Source organism: Diadema antillarum, unplaced genomic scaffold (genome assembly GCF_040938485.1).
Source record: "Diadema antillarum isolate AM-2024a unplaced genomic scaffold, OU_Dant_1.0 scf00000045, whole genome shotgun sequence".
NCBI classification, from domain to species: domain Eukaryota; kingdom Metazoa; phylum Echinodermata; class Echinoidea; order Diadematoida; family Diadematidae; genus Diadema; species Diadema antillarum.
Window position 1 is genome coordinate 1,361,056 of NW_027270934.1, and position 26,989 is coordinate 1,388,044.

Consider the following 26,989-nt stretch of genomic DNA (forward strand, 5'->3'; position numbering starts at 1 on the left):
CTACTTCAAGCATCTCACCTCAACAGTCAACAAAAACTTGGAAAAATCATTTCATAGATATATCATTAAATTCACATTTTTTGACCAAACAGATGTCGTTTGCATTTTATTTTGCTTTAAAAATTCAGAAAATGTAGAACGGAATGAGGCACAGAAATACGGATTTTAATGATCGATCATTAAAAGCCGAAATACTAATTAATGCAAACTCAACGCCTTGAACTCCAAGCAAGGAGGTGGGAGAGGAGCCCACCTCCTTGCTCCAAGACACAACGCTATATAAACCACGTATATCGATTACAAATATTGGAAAATGACACCCCTTAATGTTAGGTGTTACAAGAAACAATTCCCACTTTGATCCTTAATAGTTCAAAAACTATATATCAGATAATGCTGACATTGATATGAGCAATAGCTGAATAGTTTACAATTTTGTCGGAGGCAATTTCAAAATGACAGCATAATTCAGTTTCATTATAGATTAAACATTTATTTTTCAGATGGTTTTCAGATTTCGCTCTATTTTCAACCCTCTGTTATACAAAACTTTAACTTCGCACAGAAGTTATTGTATGGGAGTGTGTAGTTGACACCCAGACAATGGTCCTGGACAATGACCAGGATTTGAATGCTACATTATTCATGAGAAATCCCAATATCACAGCTAGTCTTTATTCATTCTGAAATGTGGTGCATGCAAGCACGTGGAAACATGTATTTACTTTTTTCAATCATGTGCATGCATTTCACCCTTTGCTAGGAATTGAAACTAGCAGTGCCCAGGCAATCCATCATGAATAATTAATAAAGCATTCATGTGCCTTGGAGCAGAGCTCTGAACAGGTGGTATCCAGGTCCATTGTTCAGGGTCATTGCATGTACACACTCACATACACGTCATTAGTTCTTTTAGTTCAGGTTTTGTACAGAGGAAATCTGGAACCTAACTTTGAAATTAATCATGGATTTCATAAAACTGATATAGGTTTTCATACTCAAATCACCTCCAACTAAAATGTACACTATTCAGCTATTACTCATATCAATGACAGTTTTATCTGATATATAGTTTTGTTTTGTTGTTGTTTTTATTGTTCCATATTCCATATTTCAACAAATATATAAACCATAAACATAACAATACAAAGCATGGATGAATTGTCAAGTTCAGCTTATAAGAAATATGAGGAATCTACATGGAAGCATTGCTTGTATTTTATTTATTTATCTATTTCACATCTTTAATATGTAAATTTGTTAGCAGACGCCATCTCGTGCGCGAGCTAGCCCCTGTGCTGCGATGCTCTTGGTACACAAATCTATCCTGCCTGTGTAATGCATGCTCTGGGTAATGTGTACCGTACCTGTACCGTGGAGTAAGGCGTGAACACAGAAGCTAGCCGTTCTGGAGCGAACAACGCCATTTACTATTACTGCCAGAATTGTTTATGTGAAGCGGTTTGGTTCTGTACTTACTAATCCTGACTGTATGAAATTTCCATTATGACTGAGCAAGAAGATATCAAGAAAGAGAAAGGTGAGAGTTTCAAATGTCGCGAGTGAAGTTAGCGGTTTTTTCGTAATGGTCCCACTCGTTAATTATTGTGCTGTCGAATGTTTGCTTGTCTATCATATGTGACCCTGCACCACAAAATTCAGTTCAATTCAATTCAATTTATTTTTTCAATTCCACCAAGAAAACAAATTACAGAAATTGTAATGCCTCGGTATTGGGTGAAGACAAGAAATCAATGATTACACAAACATGACAGATAGCTAAAAAGAGTTAACATATTACTAGTACATGAGGTGGAAAAGATAGGAGTCATGCTGAGAAGCAAAGCTTGTAAATTGCAGAAACTCCTATTTACATATAGAGTCTACAAAACAAAAAAACAAAAAACACCAGATACACAAGACTGGAAAAATTCAGCCTGAAAACTATGTACAATATGCGAAAATGAAATGATAATTGTGGGGGGGGGGGGAGAAAGCACACTAACGGATGTTAAAAGAAAAAAAAATGTATTTAAACAGAATAAGGGATTGAATAATGGGAAAAAAAAATAACTTGGACTTGGACACACAAGAGTAAAGAGGGTGAAATAAAGGCAATGACTTAATACAAGATATCCAGTGCTTAACTAAGATGTAGCTAAGCATTAATCAATGAAAAAAAAAGTAAAACCAATAAAGCATATCAAAAAGCCTACATATATCTAATTATTCATAAAGATGATAATTTAACACTCAGCCCTATTTAAAGATTACAATTTATGGAACTTTATCAACAGTGGAAACACATGTATGTATTCCCTCTGACAAATTTCAGAGTGTAAAAAATAAAAAATAAAAAAAAAATATACAGGTTCAAATTTCAATACACAGAAGCAAGGTCAAAATATTTGACACAAGTTGTATGTCTTTTGTACAGTAGGACCTCAGTAAACAGCAATTTGAAAAAGGTCCCAATTGCTATTCATAAAACAGACTCACATTATGCACAAAAATGTATATTTATAACTATGCAAGTTATTTCATCTGAAGTACAGTAATACCAAAAAAAAAAAAAAAAAATGTCAGGATTCATTGTATCTGTCAAGAAGATAAGATTTCATTTTACGTTTAAATCCAGATAGGCTAATGGCCTGTCTAAAAGAGGATTGCAGAGAGTTCCAGTATTTTGGGCCTGCCAATGCGACAGTACTATTTCTGAGTTGGGTTCTGACTGATGTGAAATGATATAAAGCAGCCTGTCTTGTACAATAATTGTGTATTCTATCATTCTTAACAAACATGGACGCTATTGCGTGGGGCACATTACCATTATTGATCTGATACATGAGGGATGCCAAATACAATAAATAAATATCTTGTATTTTCAAAACATTATTCCCATAAAACAGCGGATCAGTATGAGCATGTGCATTTGCTGCTGACATAATCCTAACAGCTCTCTTTTGAAGAACCAAAATTTTTTCTAAGCGAGTTTTGGCTGTAGCACCCCAAGCTAATACACCATAGTTTAAGTACAAGGCAAAATCAAAGATGAATATAGCATGGCCAAAATGCTATTTGGAAGAAAAGACTTTAGTTTGTTCATCGTACCTACATTTCTAGAGAGAAGATTACAAAGGTGAGTTGTATGCATTTTCCAATTCAACTTGTCATCAATATGGATGCCAAGAAATTTGGTTGATATAACTCTTTCAATCTGAACATTATCAAAAATTACAGGACCAGGCATTAAGGTGTCTCTATTACTAAATAACATGTATTTTGTTTTAAGCAGATTCAAGGATAACTTATTGGCATGAATCCAATTAGTTAATCCATGTAATTCCATATTTACTGTCTCCAACAGGACACGCAGGTCTTTGTTAGAGCAAAAAATACTAGTGTCATCTGCAAATAACAAGAAAGAAAAGACATTTGATGATTTTGGAAAGTCATTTACATAGAGAATAAATAACAGCGGTCCTAGAAGAGACCCTTGGGGTACTCCACAGGTGACAGACTGCATACTAGAACCAGTACCATTTAGTTGTACAAACTGTTGTCTGTTTCTAAGATAACTTTTAAACCATTCAAGTGCTGATCCTCTTATACCATAGTAATAGAGCTTATGCAACAAGATATCATGATTGACGGTGTCAAACGCTTTGGAATAGTCTAAATATATACCAATAGTATGAAGATGATTATCTAGGGCAGATGCTATTTTCTCTACTAAACACAAGATAGCATGAGATGTTGTGTGCCTTTCACAAAAACCAAATTGAGAAGTAGAAAAAATATTACATGATTTAAGAAATGCAATAAGTCTAGAGTATACAAGTTTTTCAAGAATTTTAGAAAAAAACTGTAAGTAAAGATATAGGTCGATAGTTACCTATTTCTGTACGATTTCCTTTTTTAAAAATAGGAACAACTTTTGCGATTTTCATTTTATCGGGCACAATACCATAAACGATGGACAAATTATAAATGTGAGTAAGGGGTCTTACTATATATTGTATAATTTCTTTTAGCAAATCATTGCTAATTCCATCATACCCAGGACTCTTTTTTCCTCTTTAGGCTACTTACAATATCAAGCACATCTGTTTCTACTACAGGAATTAAAAACAGTGTTTTGGGGTTTGGATTATTCAGAAAATCTTTGTATGTGTCCTGCATGTCTGGAATGGCATGTGATAAATTAATACCTACATTAGAAAAATATTCATTAAAAGCTTCGCATATATCTTTTTTGTCTTCAATTTCTTCTTCATTCACTACAAGCTTTGGAATACCCAAAGTTTTGGGGTTTACATTCAAAACATTCCGAATAACTTTCCATGTTCCCTTTACATTATTGCATACAGAATTGAATTGAAAAAGATAGTAATCTTTCTTTGCCCTGCGCAGTAGCGATGTTAGTATATTTCTATAAACAATATATTTTTGTTTAGATTCAAAAGTCTGATTTGTTTTATACTTATAAAACAACCGATTTTTCCTATTTATTGACCTCAATAATGATTTTGTAATCCATGGCAAACAGGGTTTTGTTTTATAATTTTGTTTACGCTTTTTCTCAAGTAGAAAACAATGATCGTATAATAACATAAACATTTCCATAAATTTTTCAAATGACTTATTAACATCTGTCTCACTCAAGACTTCATTCCAGTCAGTAGATTCAAGTTCTCTCTTAAACTTTGATATACTCTCCTGATTAAATTTTCTCACATATTGATCACCTGGAGCATCATATATATGCTTTAATGTCATGGGCATTTTGGCAAAAACTGGGAAATGGTCTGATAAGTCAGAAACTACAATACCAGCGTATGGGAGAGGGTACATATTTGTAAATATATTATCAATTAAAGTTTGTGAGTTCTCTACTATTCTGGTTGGCCTATTGATCAGTGGCACTAAAGAAAAAGTACTTAAGAAATTACAGAATTCGTTTACAGAGTTTTCATTATCATAATGTAATAAATTCACATTGAAATCACCCATAACAAAAATATTTTTATTGTTAAAAATTGGGTTTGACAAAATTCTTGACATTTCTTCCACAAAATCATTTACTTTGCCACCAGGTGGCCTGTATACTACTCCAACTAGCATGCTCTTTACCCCAGGAATTACAATATTAACAAACAAAGTTTCTAGTACGTCACTCATTACTGACAGTTCAGATACAAACTGAAACTCCAATGATACAGGAATGTACATTGCTACTCCTCCTCCCGGTTTGCTATGTCGATTGTTAAATAGCAGTTGATAGCCAGGAAGATCATAAACTGTACTAGGAGGGCTAGAAAACCAAGTTTCTGATATTCCGATTACAGAGCATGTGTCATGTAGATTCTTAAGGAGCATAACTAGTCTATCAAAATTTGTATTCATGCTGCGAACATTAAAATGAATGAGGGATAGGTCTTTGTTACTATGGGGGTGAGTAGTCATAACATCACAAAAATGTTTTTCAGTGAAATATTTTGAATCGCCTACCAGTAATTCATTATCTTCATGTACATTATAATCAAAATGTGCCGAGTTTAAATTTAACCTAGTAACACTAATGTCATCTTCTGACTGAGTGTTATTACTTGAGCATTAATGATCTGAGACATAGTATAACATTTCAATAGAACTTAAGTCATGAGCCACTGGATTTAGCATAGAATTGAATACACATAATACAATCGTAACATGTAAGCTTACCACACATAAATGTACAGATACATGTACACACACAAACAGAATCACAAACACATATACATTCAGACACACATACACACCTCTATTGTGCAAATATACACAATATAACATAACCAAAATACAGAAGTATGAACAGATGCAATGTAAGTTAGGCATCATGGTAGCCAGTACCAAAATCTAGGGTTAGGAGGGACTCAAGGCCTCATATTATTACTAAGAGAGGAAAGGGAAAAAAAAAACAAAAAACCACAACACACCATAATTATGGTACAAGGTATCTTTGTATGGTATGCTAAAGAAGACTATAGCATTCTACACTATAGTATACATTGTACTTTTGTTGCAGAATTACTGTACGTTAAATCTAGATCTAATAGTTCTACATGAACTACAAATCATTTTATTTTACTAACAATGTAACTTTCTTTTAAAGATACAATGTACACTATGATTGTAAAGAAACTACCCAAAGCTGGGCAAAGCGTGTTCAAACATTACTAACGTGACCAAAATAAGATTCCAGATGTTGGAATATTGAAATTCAAATAAGCTGGCAAATTGAAAATCGCTCTTTTTATTAAAAGAGAAACATGTTAGAGAAAATTCAAGGGAAGAACAAACTTCACAGCATGTTTATACAGTACAGGAAAGCTAACTGATCCTTTGAAGGGAAGATCAAACTTCACAGCATGTTACAGGGAAGCTAACTGATCCTTTGAAGTGATCATCTTTTTTATCTTGGTGCCATTTGGACCTACTGATTTCAGGGCGACAAAGATTCTACCGTCAATGGTCCATGCGGATTCCACCTTGCTGCAGGCGTTTGCATCTTTAAGCAGTTGAAAATTGCGTGCCGTTAGATCCTCCACCAGACCAAGGCCTGTTCCTTTCAGTCGGGACTTGTTCCGCATCATTACTGCTTTGGTGCGATAGGAGCAAAACTTAACAAGGACCGGTCTGGGCCTAGGTTTTTGTTGCTCTTGCTGATCATCTCGGGGCTTACCGACACGGTGGGCTCTGTCGATTTCATTCTTCTGTAGGGTGATACCTAGCTTACTTTTAGCGAAATCCAACACCAGATCATCGATATGCTCATCCTTGGTTTCAGGAAAACCAATAATGCGTGCAGAGTTACGTCTGGAATACTGCTTCAAGTCCTCTAGGTCTTTAGCGGTAGTTTTGGCGTGTTCCAGCAACTTCCATATCTGGTCTATCTCTCTACCCCTGCGATCCAAAGCTACATTGATGTCATGTATCTCTCCTGCTTGACGATCAATCAGATCTCTATTTTGTGAGATGAGTGTTTTCAGCTGTGTAGTGACCTCAGCTGTGACAGATGTAACGATCGAGGAGACCGATTCTCGAAGAGTGCTTTTGAAATGATCAACCCTTGATCAACTCTTTAAGAACGTCGGCATGTATTTGCTTGAGATGGAGCTACCTGACTTTGCGTGTTCTTTCTAGTGCCAACGGCAGGTTTACCTTTATTTTTACTCGGCATGTTTGGGTTTGTGTCACAGTCAAACGCGTTGCTAGTAGTAGTTTCAGACTCACTCTCAGTCTCAGGCATTGTGATCCAGGTTAACTAGACTAAATCAATAAGATGTAAAATGTTTAACTGGCATATTTGAGGCCGTCGTTTGAATATCCCCAGCCCTAGCAAGTAGAAGTCTACAGGCTCATCATGATGGACGCAAGACGAAATATCACGGTTGCACGAAATGCGATAGACCTAGCCTACGTACACAGTCAATGGCAATGCACTGCAGCTGCAGATATGAAAGTACACGTACTATTGCAGTGTGCGGCACACGTAGCAACATGTGTGAGTGAATACGGAAATTAACAACCCGAGGCTCACCAAAACGTAGATATTTCATAAATGATGAACAAACTTGCTTTCCCAAACTCTTCAGAGGAAAGTGGACTTGTCTGTTGATTAATAGTCCAAAATAAACTGCTGATTTTTCAGGATGCACGCGATTGCAGCCGATTCGCTTCCCCGACTCGCGAAGTGGGGAGCTTACGCTGTCAAGCCGCCATAACCACTCTTTGGGCCAAAGCTACAAAACAAACAAAAAGTCGCCAGACATGGATTTTTAGTTCAGGACAGATTCTAAAAGGGCAGACTCTAAGCTTTAAAATGATGTATAACTCAATTCAAATTATTATTATTTCGCATTTTCGTCGTTAACCATCGAATATCTTGTTAGGTTCCAACGACTCGAGTAACGTTACAGCGTTATAATTAAGTTTATTCCACACATTTCTGATCTGAGGCATAGGCATATCCATACGTGTACATTTAGGAGTGAAATTTTGCAGGCGTATCAGAACTATTGGCTTTAACATGTGTATGGATCTTCTGAACAACACCCCTCTTGAATCTGTTGAATTTGTGAAGTACAATGTACTAGGGTGTAGCTATCACTTCTGATTTGAAGTGGACCCAATTCAACACATCAATAATACTGTCAACAAAGCTTATAACGTTCTTGCATTTCTAGTAATGCGATCTTCGCATAAAATCCTCTGATGTCAAAGCCACAGCTTACAGTAAACTAGTTGGACACTCGAATGGACTTAAATTACGGAGAACACGCACAGTCTGCGAGAATCTTCAGCTGATTGAAAGAGGCAGAAGAAGGAGAAGAGGAAGAATACTTTAATGACAGATAACTTTGCCCTCAAAATTGCTTCAAAGAAGCAATTGAATTTAAGCCAAAATCTACATACTAACATATGAAGGTCAAATAGTAAATGTTCATTGAAAATTTGTTGCTTTTTCCACTGAATGGCCTAATATTGATCAGGAAAGATAATATCAGCCCTAAAATTCTGTTGAACACTGTTTTATACCTTTTCAAGACTTAGATTCAAGTGATGAACATGGATTACATGGACTGACAAAATACATGGACTGACAAAATATGTCGCGTCAAATCAAATCAAATCTAATCAAATCAAATCAAATCAAATACAAATTTTCTACCCACTATTTGCAAACAAATGTACTCAATTAAATATATGTTTGTTTGTGTTTGTATGTTTGTTTCTTCACTTTGTGTAATACTTTAGGAGAAGGAAGGAATGAGGCATGGGCAGCCTTGGCAGTTGGCTTCATATGTCTGGTGGTGGGTGTTCCCCTGTGGTGGCGGACTACAACAACATACAGGGCTTCCCTTCCATATTCTGATATCGTCCAACTTTTCCAACAGCAGGTGAGAAATTTGTGCAAAGATAGAGATTATTTTTATCAGTTCTATTTCCGGAAAGTAAAGACACTCTTGTATCACCAGTCGTTTCAGTTGTCTCACTAACCAGATTTTAACTCTAAGCAGGCCAGGCTTTTTTGGCTATGCTACAACGTAAGTCCACGGGGCTGATTTTGCCCCCCCCCCCCCCCCCCCCCCTCCCCAAGATCTCTGGCCATCAGTGGCACGATCGCAATGAAATTTGGCATGCGTGACACCCACATCATAATCTATAAGATATGTCTTTAAATTTTTTGAAATTATCAGTTTCTATTTTTAATCAATTGATTATGCAAATTAAGCCCAACATCTTATTTTAGCCTGTTAAACACTAATGAAAAGCATTGAGAGTCTGTTTTTTGTTTGTATATCTGTTTTAACATATTCAACAATTGTATATCATAAAAACTTCCAAAAGTCATTTAAATTCTTATCTATTGTTTTTGGAATTTCTTATGTATTTATTTGTTTTTTACTTTTTCTTTGTATTTTCAATGAAAATTATCATGGACAACATTTCGACCATAATTACGATAATACTAATCCATCAAAGTGATGAATAGTAAAAATAGTCAGGTTTTTATGAGTGTCATGACTGAGCACTGTTTTTCATGTAGGAAATGTACACAAAATCACAAAATTTTGCCCATTTTGGGATGACATGCCGTTATACAAATGTGCATAACTTCGTATTTTATAGGTGCAGACATTTGGTCTCAAAAGTTGCGCGAGACTTGAAAGAAATGTCAAGAAACCTCATGACAAGGTCTTGTCGTGTTGCAGAATTATTGCACAAAACGTCAAGGGGGTGGGGGGGGGGGGCTCCCCCCCCTTAGGTTAAGGATCTTTTATTGTATTAACAAACAGACAAACAAACAAACAAACATAATGATCTACTAAATGTTCAATTTGACATACAATGTATATAACGAAATTGAAGTCAAGCCAACAGGAGTCGAAAGATGATTAAACTCTTACATTTACACTTAAACTCTTCCTGATAAAAAAGGACTTTAAATAAGGTGATGATGTTTGTGTCTCAATGGCCTTTATCGCATGTGACTATAAAACTCAAACAGTGGGTGCGCCATTTGATTTTCTCCTATGATGTGTTGACAAGGCTGTGCCATGGCACAGTATGAGCTGTATATGATTGTACACACACACACACACACATACACGCGCACACACACACACACACACACACAAAATGTGGAGCACTATCTGTATCTCCAAACTCTCATAGTTTTGTAGATATTCTCAGCAATAGTTACGCGTTGGGAAATGAAATATCAATTTACAAGTTCGGAAAATCTATTTTTATTGTGAAGTGACGGTTTTTTCATCATTAAAGGGAAAAATTAGATGCGATTACTCTATATGTATATGAAGTGCGTTCTGCCCATGCCTGCTGCACAGTAACTGCATCACTCGAAGTGCACAAGTGAACACTGAAAGTGTGACCCCGCTTGACCTCTGTGTGAGTGAAATTGAGCCAAAAGGTACCTGAACTTTCGATCCCAGCAGAATCTTTGTCAGAGGCGAAATGACAAACATAAAAAGTATAAAACGTACACTCATTTCTGACTCATACACCTCATTTCACCTGAAGACACTTTATGACTTACTGTAATTTCTATTTTCATTGTCGAGTGCTGAAACTATATCTGTTTGTCTGTAAAACAATGTCAGGCCAATTTTCCCTCCTGCACTAGACAACCTGCAGCATTCCTGTGACACTGGTGACCTGTAGCAGCGCAGCAGTCCCATCAGTGGGTGAACTGGAGCCCAAGCTAGCAGAGTTGCTATCAGGTATAGATCCACATCTGCCACATCTCCTTAGATTGTACAGGTTGCTCCCTGAAAACAAAAACAAAAACATGAACAAACACAAAAGAAACTTTCTTCATGTCAAGATCATGAAAACCTTCCTGATTTAGGAATGATTCTAGCATGTTGAGGTGCTTGTAGCATGCACGTGTCTCCTCACTAGCTCTTTGGAACCTCTTGGCTGTTGTGTATTAATGTTGGTGGCCCTTTAAAGCTGACATGAAATTCTAATTGGAAGGTTTGTCATGACTCACGAATTGCCCTTTGGAAAATGTTCAGTCATTATTTCTTGACTTCATATCAGAACCAGTGTTAACCCTTTCCCTACGGGAACCTGGTGACCTGTTTATTAAGTCTATGGGAATTGAAAAGCAATTCCAGAATTCAGTATGGATCTGGTTAACACAGGTCGCTCTAACTTCCTGACACTCCTTTGTCAAAATAAACATGTGTGTAAGGTTGCTGAAGGTAAACAAACCTTATGTCGGGGGAAAATTTAAAGCTCACCCGAGCCAAAGGGGAATCATTCAGCGTTGATTGTGCATAATTTTTGTTAACATTTTCAACTTCTTCCTTAAAACCTCATGATGAATTTTCACAAAGCTTGTCCGATGACACCCCTAAATAGGATCTCAATTTGTTCAAATGAGTACAATACCAGCTTCGCCCCCCCCCCCCCAATATGGAGGCTCCAAAGTCCTGAAAGTAAGAAATCTTCACAAACTTTCTTCTCTTCAACAAGAAGTGATAGAGCCAGTGCTATGACTAAGTACTGTGGTGACTGCAGTTTCAATTGTGTTCATAGCAGATCGAGGGGTGCCCAAATTTTGGCCCATTTTTACATTTTCATCTTTTCTTTGAAAATGCATGGTCAAATTTGTCACCAAGCTTGACAGGTGTCATTTGCTAGGGTAATAAAATAATTGATAAATGGACACCAAGCCCCCTAGAGACTCCCAAAGCCCTTCAGTTTTTATGTTCTTCTTGTTAAAGTCTGCAAGAATTCATAGAAAGTGAGCTTGTGATACTCAGCAGAGTGCTATACCCACTGAGTCTCTTTAAACTAGACTTATGAAAGCAATATCCCTATGTCATCAGCTGAATTGATAGTGATGGTGATTAATGACATGTATTCATGTTTCCCTTTTTTTTGTAGGAGTAAAGGAGAAGTCATCCCTCAGTATACATTACTCTCTGTATTCCAGAGCCTGCCTGACTCGTGAGAAGACCTCCATCGCATCGTCTTCATCAGTGAAAGGTATCAGTCATTGCAAGAGATAAGTCACTGAGAATCTACCAAGTATGTCAGTGCATTGTCAGCAATGTTTCTTTTGTAGTGTGTTCCCGGTTGATATACATACCAGTACGAAAATAATTGCAAGTCAATTCACCTTAAAAAAAAAAGAATAAAGAGTAATTCTGAGTGGGTTATTAGAGAAGAAACAAAGTTTACTTTTGTGACAGTGCATGAACAAAAAGTCACCTGTGGGGCAATTCATCAAGGGCTTTGTCAGTGATTTTCACTGACAAATTTACTCTCAGCCAATCAGATGCAAGGATTTCAGTAGCTTAAGACAGTTGTCAGTGGCAGACAAGTTTCATGACAGGCTGCCAAGATTGTGGAAGAAGTTATTCTAATCTGTTACATTATATATATTGACTAATTGATATTCAGTGTTTCAACAAGTGATAGAAAGCCAACCACTATGGACATTACTTTTGAATGAAATAGCTGAAATGTTCTGTGTCTATTAGAATGCACTAGCTGACTCTTTATATTGCACACACAAAATATGAATAAAAAATGTCAGATTGAAAAACATAGGTCTTACAAAAGGGGACCTCTGCAAGATTTTCAGACTTTTACATTTTGAACAACTATAAATAAGTTATAATGAGCACAGAGTTTCAGAATTTATAGTGACTGGGATGAGGAATAATAACGTTTTTAAAATTTATAACAAATTGCAGTGAACAAGGATGATGACATGGCAGCCTCACCACAAGAATGCATGAGTTGGGGCTCAAAGAAGCAGAACAAAAGAAGAAGGCATGCATAGGATTAGATATACACATGTGAACTTGTTAAATAAGTGGTATTGTAATGGAATTACACTGCTGCATTTCTGAAATATGTGAGGCTCCCATGTCATCAGCACTGTTCAGCAGGCGCGCCGGAAGCAGTTTTGGATTGGGGGGGCAAACATTGGAGGGGGCTCAAGATTAGACCATGCATATGTTACACAATATACACATGCACACACACACACACACACACACACACACACACACACACATACACACACACACACGCACACACATCTATCATATATATATATATATATATATATATATATATATGTATGTAAAGTGGCGTACGGTGGGTCGAAACATGGGGGGAACCATAAAGTAATTTTGACGATCTGTATGCTTGTGCGTGTGTGCGTGAGCAATAATGGGACTACAATACATTACGGAATGTGATACATTCAACAACGCAGTCATTGAGGAACATTGTAAGTTTTCCTTATATGGATTATGGAATGACGGTGTGAAACGATCGACAAACTATATACTGTCAGCAACATAAGGTGAATGGCATAACAATAAAATGCGAGCGAGCGAAGCGAGCGAGCTTGAAAATTTTGATATTCTACAGTTCCAAAACTGGGGTTTGTAGCTATATCTTTCACTTTGGAAATTAATGGGGCGGCGCATCGGGCGCAACTGCTGGCAATTACTGGCAGCAACATTAGGAGAATGGCACAACGATTCAATGCGAGCGAGCAAAGCGAGCGAGCTTGAGAATTTTGACATTTTACAGTCCAAAAACTCCCGTTTGTAGCTACATCTTTCGCTTTGGAAATTAAGGGGGGGCATCGGGCGCAACTGCTGGCAATTACTGGCAGCAACGTTAGGAGAGTGGCATAACGATTCAATGCGAGCGAGCGAAGCGAGCGAGCTTGAAAATGTTGACATGTTAGTGTCCCAAAACTCCCATTTGTAGCTATATCTTTCGCTTTGGAAATTAAGGGGGGGGGGGGCATTGGACGCAACTGCTGGCAATTACTGGCAGCAACGTTAGGAGAGTGGCATAACGATTCAATGCGAGCGAGCGAAGCGAGCGAACTTGAAAATTTTGACATGTTACAGTCCAAAAACTCCCGTTTGTAACTATACCTTCCGCTTTGGAAATTAAGGGGGGGGGGGGGCATCGGGCGCAACTGCTGGCAATTACTGGCAGCAACATTAGGAGAGTGGCATAACGATTCAATGCGAGCGAGCGAAGCTAGCGAGCTTGAAAATTTTGACATTTTACAGTCCCAAAACTCCCGTTTGTAGCTATATTTATCTTTGGCTTTGGAAATTAAGGGGGGGGGGGGGCATCGGGCGCAACTACTGGCAATTACTGTCAGCAACATTAGGAGAGTGGCATAACGATTCAATGCGAGTGAGCGAGCTTGAAAATTTTGACATTCTAGAGTCCAACAACTGCCGTCGTAGCTATGTTTTTCGCTTTAGAAATTAAGGGGGAGGCGCACCGGGCTCAACTGCTGGATGCGAGCGAGCGAAGCGAGCGAGCTTGAAAAATTTTGACATTTTACAGTCCAAAAGCTGCCGTTTGTAGCCATATTTTTTCCCTTTTAGTCAAATATATACATGTTTATTTTATTTTCTTTGTTTATTCATTTATTTTTATTATTATTGTTATTTATTTTTTATTTATTATTATTATTATTTATTTATTTTTTTTTGGGGGGGGGGCTTTTTTGGGGGGGGCAAAAATGCGTTTTGCCCCCCCACTTTTTGGATTGGGGGGGCGGCCGCCCCCCCTGCCCCCCCACTTCCGGCGCCTATGCTGTTCAGTATGATTTGTTAAAGATTTTCAGATCATTGAATTCTCTGCTCAAGGGCCACAATAAATTCTACAAATCTATATATGGAGCTGCTGATTTATGTACTGCATGATGTGAAATTATGAAAATCGTCGGGAATGCCCCTTTAAGACCCATTAAAAACACTCCTTTCAGACAAATATCTGCTTACAAACATCTGACTTGGATGTAAGAAGAGAGTATTACAGGAAATCCACATATCTTTACCCTAAACCGTTATTTTCGGGCCCACCGCAAAAGTTTTGTGGTGCAAAGTCACATTTTGTCATATCCCATGCATTGTAATGTGTTAACAATTCTGGACGTCTACTCCATCTTCTTGTATTGACAGAACTGGATGATAAACTCGACAGTCACCAACAGGGAACTATCGGAGGGATCACTGTCTACTTTCTGGATGATAGCACTGAACTCTTTCCTCTTGATGCCAGGGATGTGTATCTAGGGGGGCACAGAGCAATCTTCATCAAAGGTGATTTTGTGGGGTGTTGAAATCTTTAGCTCACCCGAGTCGAAGGCATGCGTTGTACATCATTTGTGATGCGTTGTCCACCATCCGTCGTCCGTCATCGGTCGTGCGTAGACATCTTGACATTTTTATCTTCTTTTTGAAAACTCCATGATGGATTTTCATACCTCCCAGATGGTGGGGGGAGGGGCAGGAACCAAAACCCCCTACATTGAGAAATCTTTACAAATCTTCTTCTTAAAATGAGAAGTGACAGAGCTAAATTGATGCTATGAGTAAGTACATTGATGACTGTAGTTTCAAGGTTGTTCCGCCAGATATCTTTTACAGCTGGTTTGTGTTCTGATATGTGTGCAGGCTCCGACTTCCAGAAAGCGCTTCAGACAACATCATCCCTGCTGAAATCGGTCATCATTTCAGAATCAAGTCTGCAGAAACACTACCGTAAGGCCAGGGGAATCACAAAGTCAGTGGTAAGCTCATTATAGAAGCCACATATACATCTGACTTAGAGTATAGGCTTAGTTATTATTATGTTACCACCTCAGAAAAAGTGATCATGCAAATGCGAGAATATATGAAAAATCAGTTAATGAAAATATTTATGAAAGAACTTCCTGGTATTTGATAGGCTAATATGACAATTCATTGTGAATGGTATCACCGCATTTCAGCTGAAGTCATGATATATTTCTCTTTGATCAAATTTGATTTTAGTTTTCTTCTCCCTCACTAACAGGGAGAGTAATCAAGGTGGAATGATATCCCAAAGACAGCACAATTTCTCAAGCCTTGAAAGGAAAAGGACTGATATGATTTAGGCATATACTCTCTTTACATGCTGATTATCATTTTCCATAGCATCTTGTACAGTGCACTCCCGTTACAACGAACACGGTTATAACGAAATTTCGTTACAATGAAGTAAAACTTCTGGTCCCAAAGTTATTGCCATTAAAGTCTATGGTACAAAATTCGCTTATAACGAACACGGTTATAGCGAAATTTTCGTTATAACGAAGTCTTTTCCGAGCGCCACTGACAAAGAAAAACAAAGGAAATGTGCTCCGTTATAATGAACTGAGGATCGCTTTAGAAAATACGTAGCGGAACGAGCATTTATAGCGTCTCTGCATGGGCGAACTGTGTGTTCGCTTGGTGTGTCATGCACAGTTTCCGAGGGGAACTTGCGTTTTAATACAATAATCTGAAATTGAATAACCATTGTTATTCATAGCTTTCCAGTGTATGACGAGTATTCAACAAACAGAATATCATAAATATGCTTGGCTTCCTTGTTTTCGTTATATGTATCTGTTTGGTTATAACGAAATTTCGTCATAACGAAAGAAAATTGCCGTCCCGAGCATTTCGTCATAACGGGAGTGCACTGTAGAATATTTTGAGACTCTGGTGAAAGAGTGCTGGAATTATTTTTATTTCTTTGATTTTATTTTTTTTTTAAATATTTGGGCATGCAGAACATTGATATCGTTTTCAGGATTTTAGATATGTTCAATTCCTTCAGACACCAGAAACTAATAATTTATTGTTCAACTTCATATCCCTACACCAGGCTGATTTGGAAAGCATGCGCTCCTTCCGCTACAAGCCAGGATATGAACTGTCCTTTACGCTTCTTGTTCCTGAGCCACACAATGTCCTGGCACATTGGGACATGGATCAAGCACAGACAGGTTGGTGTTTTTTATTTCATGTTTGCAATTTTTCTGTCTCCATCTTGAAAGGGTCCCTATCTTGTTATTGTATTGAACAACAGCAACAATAATAGCCATATAACAAAAAGCAAAACAAAACAAAACAAAACAAAATAAAACAAAACAAAACAAAACAAAGCATTATATTAATATTCTTAGAACCTGGCCCATATATTCGAGATTTCATGTACATGTATTTTTAAAATGTGTTGATTAGATTTGGGGCAAAATCTCTCATGGTGAAAGTTTGAAGATCTCTCGAATTGAGCTAAAAGTAGAATTTTTCAACTGTAGCTTCATCTAGGAGTGTCCTGTGGTGATGAGATTGTGTAGGAAGGGTAAAAATATGTAGACATTGCTTTCATGAAGTAATAGTGGCAAAATGTCAGAGGTCAAATGTATTTTGCAAAAATATGTTGTTTTCTGTTAACCAGTATATTTTCAGCAAGGAATGTCTGGTAATGGCATAAGTTGGTTGTCAGGGTAAATTTGAAGTCACGGTTATTGTGTGAACAATACAGTAGTGATACGTAATAGATCAAGTTCACTGTACATTTGTTACCTAAATGTCATTCTTCAGCCAAAATTTCACTTTGAATGTCCAATGGTATATCATGGTAAGGATAGACATGAAAAAATAATCAAACAAAGAAAAAAATATACCCAAAACCACTCCTCCCCCCCCCAAAAGATAGAAGATGAAAGTCACCAAAATTTAGCAAAAATGTCAAATGTCATATTTGAATGAAAGTTGCAGGAAAAATTGAAAGTGACATGAGGAACAGATGATAAATTTGTGGTAGTGATCCATGAATTTTTGTGGATTTTTGAAGGATTTTTGATATTTTGGCACATAGGGTCAATGAACTTTGGTGCTCAAGCTGTGCATATTTGAGGTTTGGATATGCGCAATAAAGCATGTGCTCTGCTCGGGCAAGGCGCAGTGCTACACAGCTGGAAGCTGGTGACATAAACAAAAGGCTTCTATACTGGGAAATGGGGCGATTTCAAAATGCATGTGTTGGTGTAAATGAGCTGCTTGGTAGAGGTCTGCACTCTCAAGTGCTTTTCTAGTTGTATTTTTTGATGCACTACAAATGTGTGTGTGTGTTGGGGGGGGGGGGGCTAAAGATTTTGATAACAAGTAGGCCTATTGCAGTGAATTCTATCCATTCACATCTTATTTGTCTGCAGTTTACTTAGATCCGATGCTGCATAGGATGAGGGACTTTGCCGAGTTCACCGTCACCTCCCAGGTCCTGTACTACACAGGGCTGTCAGTCACCCCCAAGCTGACCCCAGGGGGTGGGTCACACTTCTTCCCTCACACCTCCCTAGGGCACATCATTACCCCTGTGGAGGCAAAACTGGGTATGTGCAAACGTGTTCTGGTATTTCTATCACTGATGCATAAGTAACATTGTCTGCAAACTTCTGTAATCCCTGTGCTTTTATCACTAATCACTGACATGCATCACATCATTGCAGCTCAGACTTCCTGAATTCATGACTATTTAGTCCAGTGTTCAAAGATACTTTACTACCCCCCATGTCATGTGATATGATATCCTTTTTTGTCTATGCTGTCGTGTCCCAAAATGACACTTTCATTCTCTACTGTTGCATCTTCATCTTATGTGAATGAGTTATCAAAGTCAAGTTTGTGTTTTCTTTTGAGGGGGAAAAGTGTGACTGAATGCTGTTAAAACGGCTTCATAAGTTTGAGATTTGTAAATGGATGCATTAACTCATGTGAACCACAAACCACACACACAAGCCATCTAACGATAACATTTAACTTTTTTTTTTCTTCCATTGAAAATTTGTCTTTAAATTTGTGTGATCATTCTTTTACTTCTCAAATTGTCTAGCTAAAATTAATTTCTTCCGTTGAAAATTTGTTTTTAAATATGTGTGATCATTCTTTACTTCACAAATTGTCTAGTTGAAATTCAAACAGTTTGTATCAAAACCTCCTCAATGGCAGTACCTCACCTCATTCACCCAATATTATAATGGAGATCAGATTTTCTCTGTTCTTAATAGTGTCTTTAACATTTACAAAACACAGCAACAGATTTGTTGCATGAAGCAAGTACAGGCACTTACTAAACAATCTGACAGTAATAGAAAACCTATTATATCGTGCTGTTATTGTAACACTGATAAAGCAGAAAAATAAAGGATTGATATTCTTACATCCTTTGATAATTTCTTAATCCAGCTGTTGACATTTTCTTGGTATGTTCCAGTGGTGTCTTTATCCAGGAAATGATCTTTGATGCTGTTGCTGATATTTGATGCTTCCTTAATTTGATGGCTGATACCTTTTATCATATTATATTTTATCTATTTCCATCATCTAGGATCTCACGTGACAAACTTTCCTAACCTGAACTTTGTGGTGTACATCCCTCCTCTAGACCAGTCTCCACTCTACATTCACTCGCAGCAAGGTGAGATTTCTTGTTTTCTCTCTGCATGCCTGGCACACTATCTAAGAGATTTTATAAAATAGAACCATCACTGCTTTATGGTTGTAAATTCAGAGCAGACTTTATCACGTGCCCTGCTCCCATGATCTATGGAGGCATTCTGCTGAAAGATCGCCTGCTGTCTCTCCATTCTGATAATTTTACATTCACACCATAACTGAAAAAAAAAAGACCCAAAATGTACTCCAGAAATTCATTACTCATTCCATTACAGTGCCTTATAGAAGTGACAATGCAATTTATGGTTGGATGAAAGTCAGGGGTGAAAGGTTGAAGTTAAATTCTGTAATTGTACTGTGCGTGATTTAACTGAAAAAAAAAAATAAAATCATGGTAATTTATTGAACATGTTACATTGACATTGGAGAAAAGATGTACTCACGGAGGTGAAAATATATTACATTGACAATGGAGAAAAGATATACTCACGGAGGTGAAAATATGTTTCATTGACAATGGAGAAAAGATATACTCACGGAGATTAAAATATGTCTCATTGACAATGGACAAAAGATATACTCACGGAGGTGAAAATATGTCTCATTGACAATGGAGCAAAGATATACTCATGGAGATTAAATATGTCTTATTGACAATGGAGAAAAGATATACTCACGGAGGTGAAAATACGTCTCATTGACAATGGAGCAAAGATATGTTCGTGGAGATGAAAATATGTTTCATTGACAATGGAGAAAAGATATACTCATGGAGATTAAATATGTCTTATTGACAAGGGAGAAAAGATATACTCACGGAGGTGAAAATATGTCTCATTGACAATGGAGCAAAGATATGTTCGTGGAGATGAAAATATGTTTCATTGACAATTGAGAAAAGATATACTCATGGAGATTAAAATATGTCTTATTGACAATTGAGAAAAGATATACTCATGGAGATTAAAATATGTCTTATTGACAATGGAGAAAAGATGTGCTCATGGAGATTAAAATATGTCTCATTGACAATGGAGAAAAGATATACTCACGGAGGTGAAAATATGTTTCATTGACAATGGAGAAAAGATATGTTCGTGGAGATTAAAATATGTTTCATTGACAATGGAGAAAAGATATACAGATGGAGGTGATGAAAAGATGCCAAGTCCAAAGAATATAATTTTGGATCTATGCTAGTCATGACAGACTGCCTCACAAAGTTCGCACAAGCTGTTCCCTGTCGGAACCAGACACCACTGGGACTGTAGTCACACATGTCTTACATGATGCATGATTTTCTCGCTTTGGTACACCATTGAGGATCCATTCTGACTGGGGCAAGAATTTTAAAAGTGCAGTGATTCGAGAGCGTGATGATTAAACATCATGAATCATAGTCATGTCTTCAAATTTTCCATGCAGTTTTAAATTGAGCATAATTTTGCATCGTTCCATGCAGGTGAGCCTGTTGATACCAATGCCTTTCTAAGTCCTCGCTGGGGTGGGGTGCTGATACACAACACCCCTACTCCAGGGGAGAATGTCTCCAAGCCATACCACGTGGATGTAGACAGTGGAGGCATCATGCCCGTCTTCCTGGCACAGCTCCGATTGCTCCTTGGTGTTCCGATGCCGAAAATTGTAAGCATAGGAGAGAGACCTAAGCTATTGAGTTTTGGAAGGTTCCATGATGTTTCTCCAGCAACAATTACTCTTGTAAAATGTCTGCATGCTAAGCCAAACATAAATTCTACCCACAAATGTAACCCTAAACCTAAACTCGATCCTTGAATCAGACTAAACCTGAAACCCGATAACAGTCATAACCCTAACCCTAAGTTCTTGGAGAAAATGAAACCAGAGCAATTGCCGCAGGAACAAATGTGTCACCGTTTTGGATAGCTTATCTATTTAGTGCTCACATGGTGTAATCCAGCTGTATTTACCCCTTTACAATAAGTATGCCATTCTCAATTGACCTCCCCTAATAAAATGCACAGTGAGTGATAATCAGTGATGTTCTGTAGAGTAACCAAAATATGCACTTTACCCTTCATTGAGTAGAGTTTGGCATTTCAAGAGACCTCTAAGTAACGAAGAGTTTGTAGGGGAATTCTATCCTGATAAGTTGTTGCTTTGTATGAAAACAGAAAAAATCATAAAAGTGGGTCAGGGAAAATTTTTTTGGGAAAAATCAGATGCACAAAAGAAGGTATGAAATGTAAAAGTTTAAGGAAGTAAGACAAATTGGCAATTCTGTGTAACATAGGTTTTGAGCAGTTCTCCAGTTGGTTTGTACACAAAAATTCACCAATTTTCATTTTTTCTTCCGACTTTCCTCACAGGTGGATGGCAGTTTCATTGATGAGCCTACAAAAACTTCAGTTATGGATTGGGTATGTTAATGTATCAATGAAATACCTTCAGACTGTTCATTGAATGTCAAAGCTTCATGTTGCCTATATACTCTATACTATGTTTCACCCATTTTCTTATGCTGCATTGCAGTGACATGTGCTCTCATGTTCATCTTCCATAACTATTTTCTCAGAAGTTTCTGGCATATTTTGCTATGTTTGGGGGATTGGACTTAAGGTATAACTGTCAAATGACAATATCTGATCATATGTCCATCAGACAGTTCACCTTGGGTATTTTCTACTTCTTGTTGTATTGGCAAAGCAATGCTTTCTTCTAAAAAGCAATGCAAGTTCAAATGATAATTGTCACTGTCATCAATAATTTTGCTATTCAGTCTTTGATTTGAATCAAGGCACAAGGCAGGTTAGGGTTTCACAGTGATTAAGTCAGTCTTACAAATCTGAGAATGCCGCTTCCATGCTACAAAGATGGAGAGTGTGTAGAAAGTTGATTATCTTGTGCATGATATTTGTTTGCTATTCAGGAGTACGAGAGTCTGTTGAGGAGGCACTGTATAGAAAATCTTGCCACGGCGTCAACCACACTCTTCTCCCTGTCACAGCTGCTGGAGAAAATTGGAAACATTGTCATCAAAGATGACATCGCCCAGCAGGTAAAGGCTGAATCTTTGACATTATACTCCCTTTGCTTAGTCCCACATGTTCAAAAATTTATTTGCAAACAGACTGATAACATTTTTCAGTGAACGAATTGAAGAAGTAAATAATAGCATGTTAGCCTCTTGCCGGTGAGAGAAAATGATTCCTTTGATGTTTCTTACATTAAGAATCTGTGTCTTGCAATCCATGGTTGAAACATTAATCAAGGGGGACAGGCCCTGTTGCTGGAAAAAAAAGACTTGCATCTTTACACAGCAGTTTTCGCCAAGATTGAACATGCTAGACATTGAGGACATTGGTCAAACAGAGGTTTATAATCTTTTTAAGATATTTGAGCATTATATGTTGGCATTGGTCTAGGAGTTTTCCCTCAACCAGTTTACAAACATATTCAATTTTCATGGAGGGTGATGATTGTTCTCGCCAGCTAGAAAGTTTCCCTTCAAAGTTTGCATGAAATAACGATGTTTAATGCATGTAAACTGGAATCCAGGTAGTAGGATACACTTTAATAGTGAGGTAGTATACAGATATGGCCTGCTTTTTTCAGTGGCGGATCCAGAGGGGGGCGCACTGGGTGCGCGCCCCCTCTTTATTTTTGTTAAAACAAAAGATATAAAAAGTGGGGGGGGGGCACGTGCGCCTCCCTTTGATTTAGTAAAGGCACCTTCCCTTCACGGAATTCCTGGATCCGCCCCTGTTTTTGGACATTGTTGTTAACAATGCCCTCGAGATGAAAATGTCTAAAGGGTCTCAAATAAAAGCAGTCTGTCTCTCTGTTATATACTGAATAGAATTAACAGAAATTTTACTTGGTCTATAGCGGTCATGCTATCCAGTTGACATAATGTGCTGCTATAGACACTTACACTGTGATTGCATTGATCACTGTGACAAAAAGGTCAGTTTGAATAGGTCACTCCTGGCACTATGGAAGCCAAGCGTTTACAGTATATGCACAGACATCTGCTAAAGTACCAAGGAAAGGGCATTTTAGTGCAATTGGGCGTTTTGTTACTATGAGGCTGCAGCAATTGTTGAATTTATGGTTTATTGCCACTTGGTCTAATATCAGATGGTCTACATGTACTTTCTAGTTTGTCTAACACCACTACGGCTACACTCCAGGGGTCGCACTTAACTTTTTTTTAAACTAGCCAGGCGGACTACTTAGAATCAATTTTAACACTGAAGCAATATTTTGGCAAGCCAGACGGACCAGTAACTTCAGAATTTTATGATTTTTAGCTAGTCCAAAATGATTTTGGGTGGCCAATGGCCAGCGGACCATCGCCAATTTCGAACCCTGCACTCATTTGGTCTACTATCAATTTCGTCTAATGCCCGTTTGGTCCCTTTCTCACTTAGTCTAATGCCCAGTTTGGCTAATTATCGTTTCGTCTCATGACAAGATGGTCTAATGGCAATTTTGTCTCCTTGAATTTTTTCCCATTTTGTCTAATAAACTGTGGGTATTAGACGAAATGGGCATAGCCCGTATGGAAGTAGACCAACTGGTAATGAGGCTAAGTGGCAATGGGATAAGACCATATGGGTTGAGACTAAATGGTTATTAGACGAAGTGGGAGTAGACCAAGTGATAGATCACCGAATTTATGCCTGTGATTTTAACCAATCAAAAATCAAACATTCTTCAAATGAGGTGTATGTAGTAATCTAAGTAGCTTATTACGCAGTCCGCTGGTAAAAATGTACATCATAGATATGAATGTATTCGTCATGTGCAGCCTATCAACCACATGATCATTCTGTTCATGACCTTCTGTCATATTTCAATCAGAAAATGTGCAGGTCAGTGAACTTTTTGCTTTCTATTCAGTTTTAAGTAGCAGAAGGAAATATGTAACAAACTTTCCCTGAGCAGCACGTACTGATTGTGTTGTGTGTGCCTTCATGCCTGCCTTGTGCCGGACAGGTTTACGTAGCAGTTGAAAGCATGCAGAGCAGTCACAGGTTTCTGAGGGACGGCAAGCTGCAGCCTGCCTTCCAGGCCTCCAAGAGGGCCATCATTGCCTCGGAGGAAGCCTTCTTTGACCCCTCCCTCCTCGAACTCCTCTACTTCCCTGATGACCAGAAGTGAGTCCTCACTCTCCTCTTTTGTTCCTTATTTTGTTTATTGTGGAACCTTGTTATAACAAAGTCGGATAAAGCAAGACACCTGACAGTGTTATAATGAGGAAATGTTGCAAATCCCATTCCTCCTATATTCCTCTGTATCCTTTGGTATTCCTGATAGTAATGCGATAGCCAATATTGTGACAAGGATATTCCTGTAGTCCCAAGCAGCTTGTTGTAACAAGGTTCCATGTATAAGATTCAAGATCTGTTATAATTATACACAGGCCTGTCACTGTACAGAAGTCGCGACAGGGCTGTACAATTGGGTTCCGAAACACCAACCGACTCACAACGATGACGTTGATTTTGGATCCATGACTTTATGTTTTTTACCTCAGAGCACTTATTACTAATCTTTATGTTGGTAACATGAGCGGCTTTTTTGGTCACACAAACGCACAACTTGCATTGTTCAAAGCTGGTATTTTGAATTGTGCAACGATGGAATTCATGGTCAGGGATTGCGATTAGAAATTGCAGTTTGTTTGTTTTTTTGCTCCTTGGACATAGCGTCTGGGCTTGCTATAGACTGCTGTACCTTTACTGTAGTCCAAGCACATACTTCACGTGAGTATAACGTATAGTTTGTGGAAGAACATCTAAAATTTTCATCAGTTTTCTAGTTGTGTTGGGATTTAGCACTGATGGTATGGGGCGTCATTGTCTGATATGGTGCTTTGCATGGCATCTGGTCATGCTAGCTCTGTTATTGTCATTGGGTCATTGGATACAGTGCTTTGAGACCACTTGTCCAAACCTTCCTACCTTACCATCGCTGTCATTTTGTGGTTGCAATGTAATTAATGTGCTATAACACTGTTAAAATAGAAAGTGTATAATTATTATGTGTGAATTTGACAGACACACGCACACACACACACACACACACACACACACACACACACACACACACATACACACTGTATGCTGACAGAAACAGCACCACCACCACCGACAACAACAACAAAAACCAGATGATACATGACTGTGAACTAAAGTTGATCTTAATGTTTAAGATTGACTTAAATTCTTTGTGAAACACCCCCTTGTATACAAGTTTAATAGTCTAGACAGCGTAGTAATCGTACTGTGTTGTACATTTCTTTCCTCTTCAGATTTGCCATCTACATTCCATTGTTCCTACCAGTCAGCATTCCAGTCGTCATGTCTCTAATCAAAGCAGCAAAATGGATTAAACACAACAGAGAGACAGAAAAACAAAAGACTGACTGAAAGCAACATCCACCCCCTGAGAAATGAAAGCAGGATTGAGATATGTCGAGAAAATCAATCACATTGAAAAGCAGTGCCAGGAATACCCTGTTAAACTGATAGCACTGCCCATGAGCTTCAAGGCTGATGGAGATTTATATGTGTCATGGGAGTGACCCCAGACAGACTAAGTGGACAACTTTTGAAATATGAAGGGGCTATCTCAGCGGAGGAGACTTCGCCATGACTGCTGCAACTCGTGCAACTTGAAAGACCAAAAAATGGCTGGTGCTCTCACCAAGAAGGCGACTCCAAGGCAGGGTCCGAGAGGCGTCTCCACTCAGGGTGTCAACTTATTTGCCGGACAGTCATGGGGACGTCACTTCAACATCTGCGGCAAGCACGGCGACTTCTCTGAGACATCTTCTCAGTTGTGGAGATGTATTTGTGACCTATTTACATCGCCGCCCATAGGTTGCCATGGGTCGCAAGGTTGCGGAAACATCTGAAACAAAATGAGTCTCCGTGATGTGGCCACAACTGATGAAGATGTTGCGGAGGCGTCTCTGAGACCAGGTGGAGACTGGAAAAAGTCTTCGACATCATTGAACATGTTTGTTTCTCTCACGACTCCCTGGAGACCTGGCTATTCTCCAGGGCCCCATTTCATAAAGAGTTGATATGATAACAACTCTTGCTGGAATGGCAATTGTCATGGTAACGACAAGAATCCAGCTTCCTGATTGGCTGTTGCTATTGGAAGTTGCCATTCCAGCAAAAGTTGCTATCATAACATCTTTTATGAAATGGGGCCCAGGAGACGAAGGATATGTCTCCCTGACATGTGGAGACCCGAATTGCCACCAGGTTGCCGCATAGGGTGCGTTCGAGCGCTCTCTTTAACCGGCTGAGGACGAGTCCCGAGTATACTTGGGCAAGTGTCTATGGGAAATGCATGTTGAAGCAAAATCAGCCCATCCTCAATGGGTTAAGCAAATCCGACTGTACTGTACTGGCGTCAGAAGAGCGCTCGAACACTCCTAAAGTGTACCATACCGAATTGAACCAAGCCAAAAGTGGACCACTTCCCGATGGGCTCCAAAAGGGTATCAAAAGCGTACCAAAAGTTCACATGTGAAGAATGCATGTTACATGCACATACGTCATAATGCAAAGAGTTTATTCTCTCAGTGTTCTGAACACCTGTAAGTGGTTTAAGCGTGCCAGGTGGATGACCCTCTTGCTACAAAATGCGTGACCCCCTCTTGAAAT

General features: G+C 38.3%; 1 protein-coding gene across 1 annotated transcript; it reads left to right on the top strand.

The window, feature by feature from the left end:
• The first annotated feature begins 1,506 nt into the window (after positions 1 to 1,506).
• Positions 1,507 to 25,756, top strand: LOC139714117 (GPI transamidase component PIG-S-like). Its single transcript, XM_071625841.1, has 14 exons — positions 1,507 to 1,540; positions 8,800 to 8,942; positions 10,691 to 10,787; positions 11,962 to 12,063; positions 15,033 to 15,173; positions 15,528 to 15,643; positions 16,747 to 16,867; positions 18,083 to 18,259; positions 19,255 to 19,344; positions 20,785 to 21,110; positions 21,671 to 21,721; positions 22,231 to 22,359; positions 24,303 to 24,463; positions 25,621 to 25,756. Exons 1-14 carry the CDS (start codon positions 1,507 to 1,509, stop codon positions 25,736 to 25,738), a joined length of 1,806 nt encoding a protein of 601 aa, XP_071481942.1. The 3' UTR covers positions 25,739 to 25,756.
• Positions 25,757 to 26,989: the final 1,233 nt, after the last annotated feature.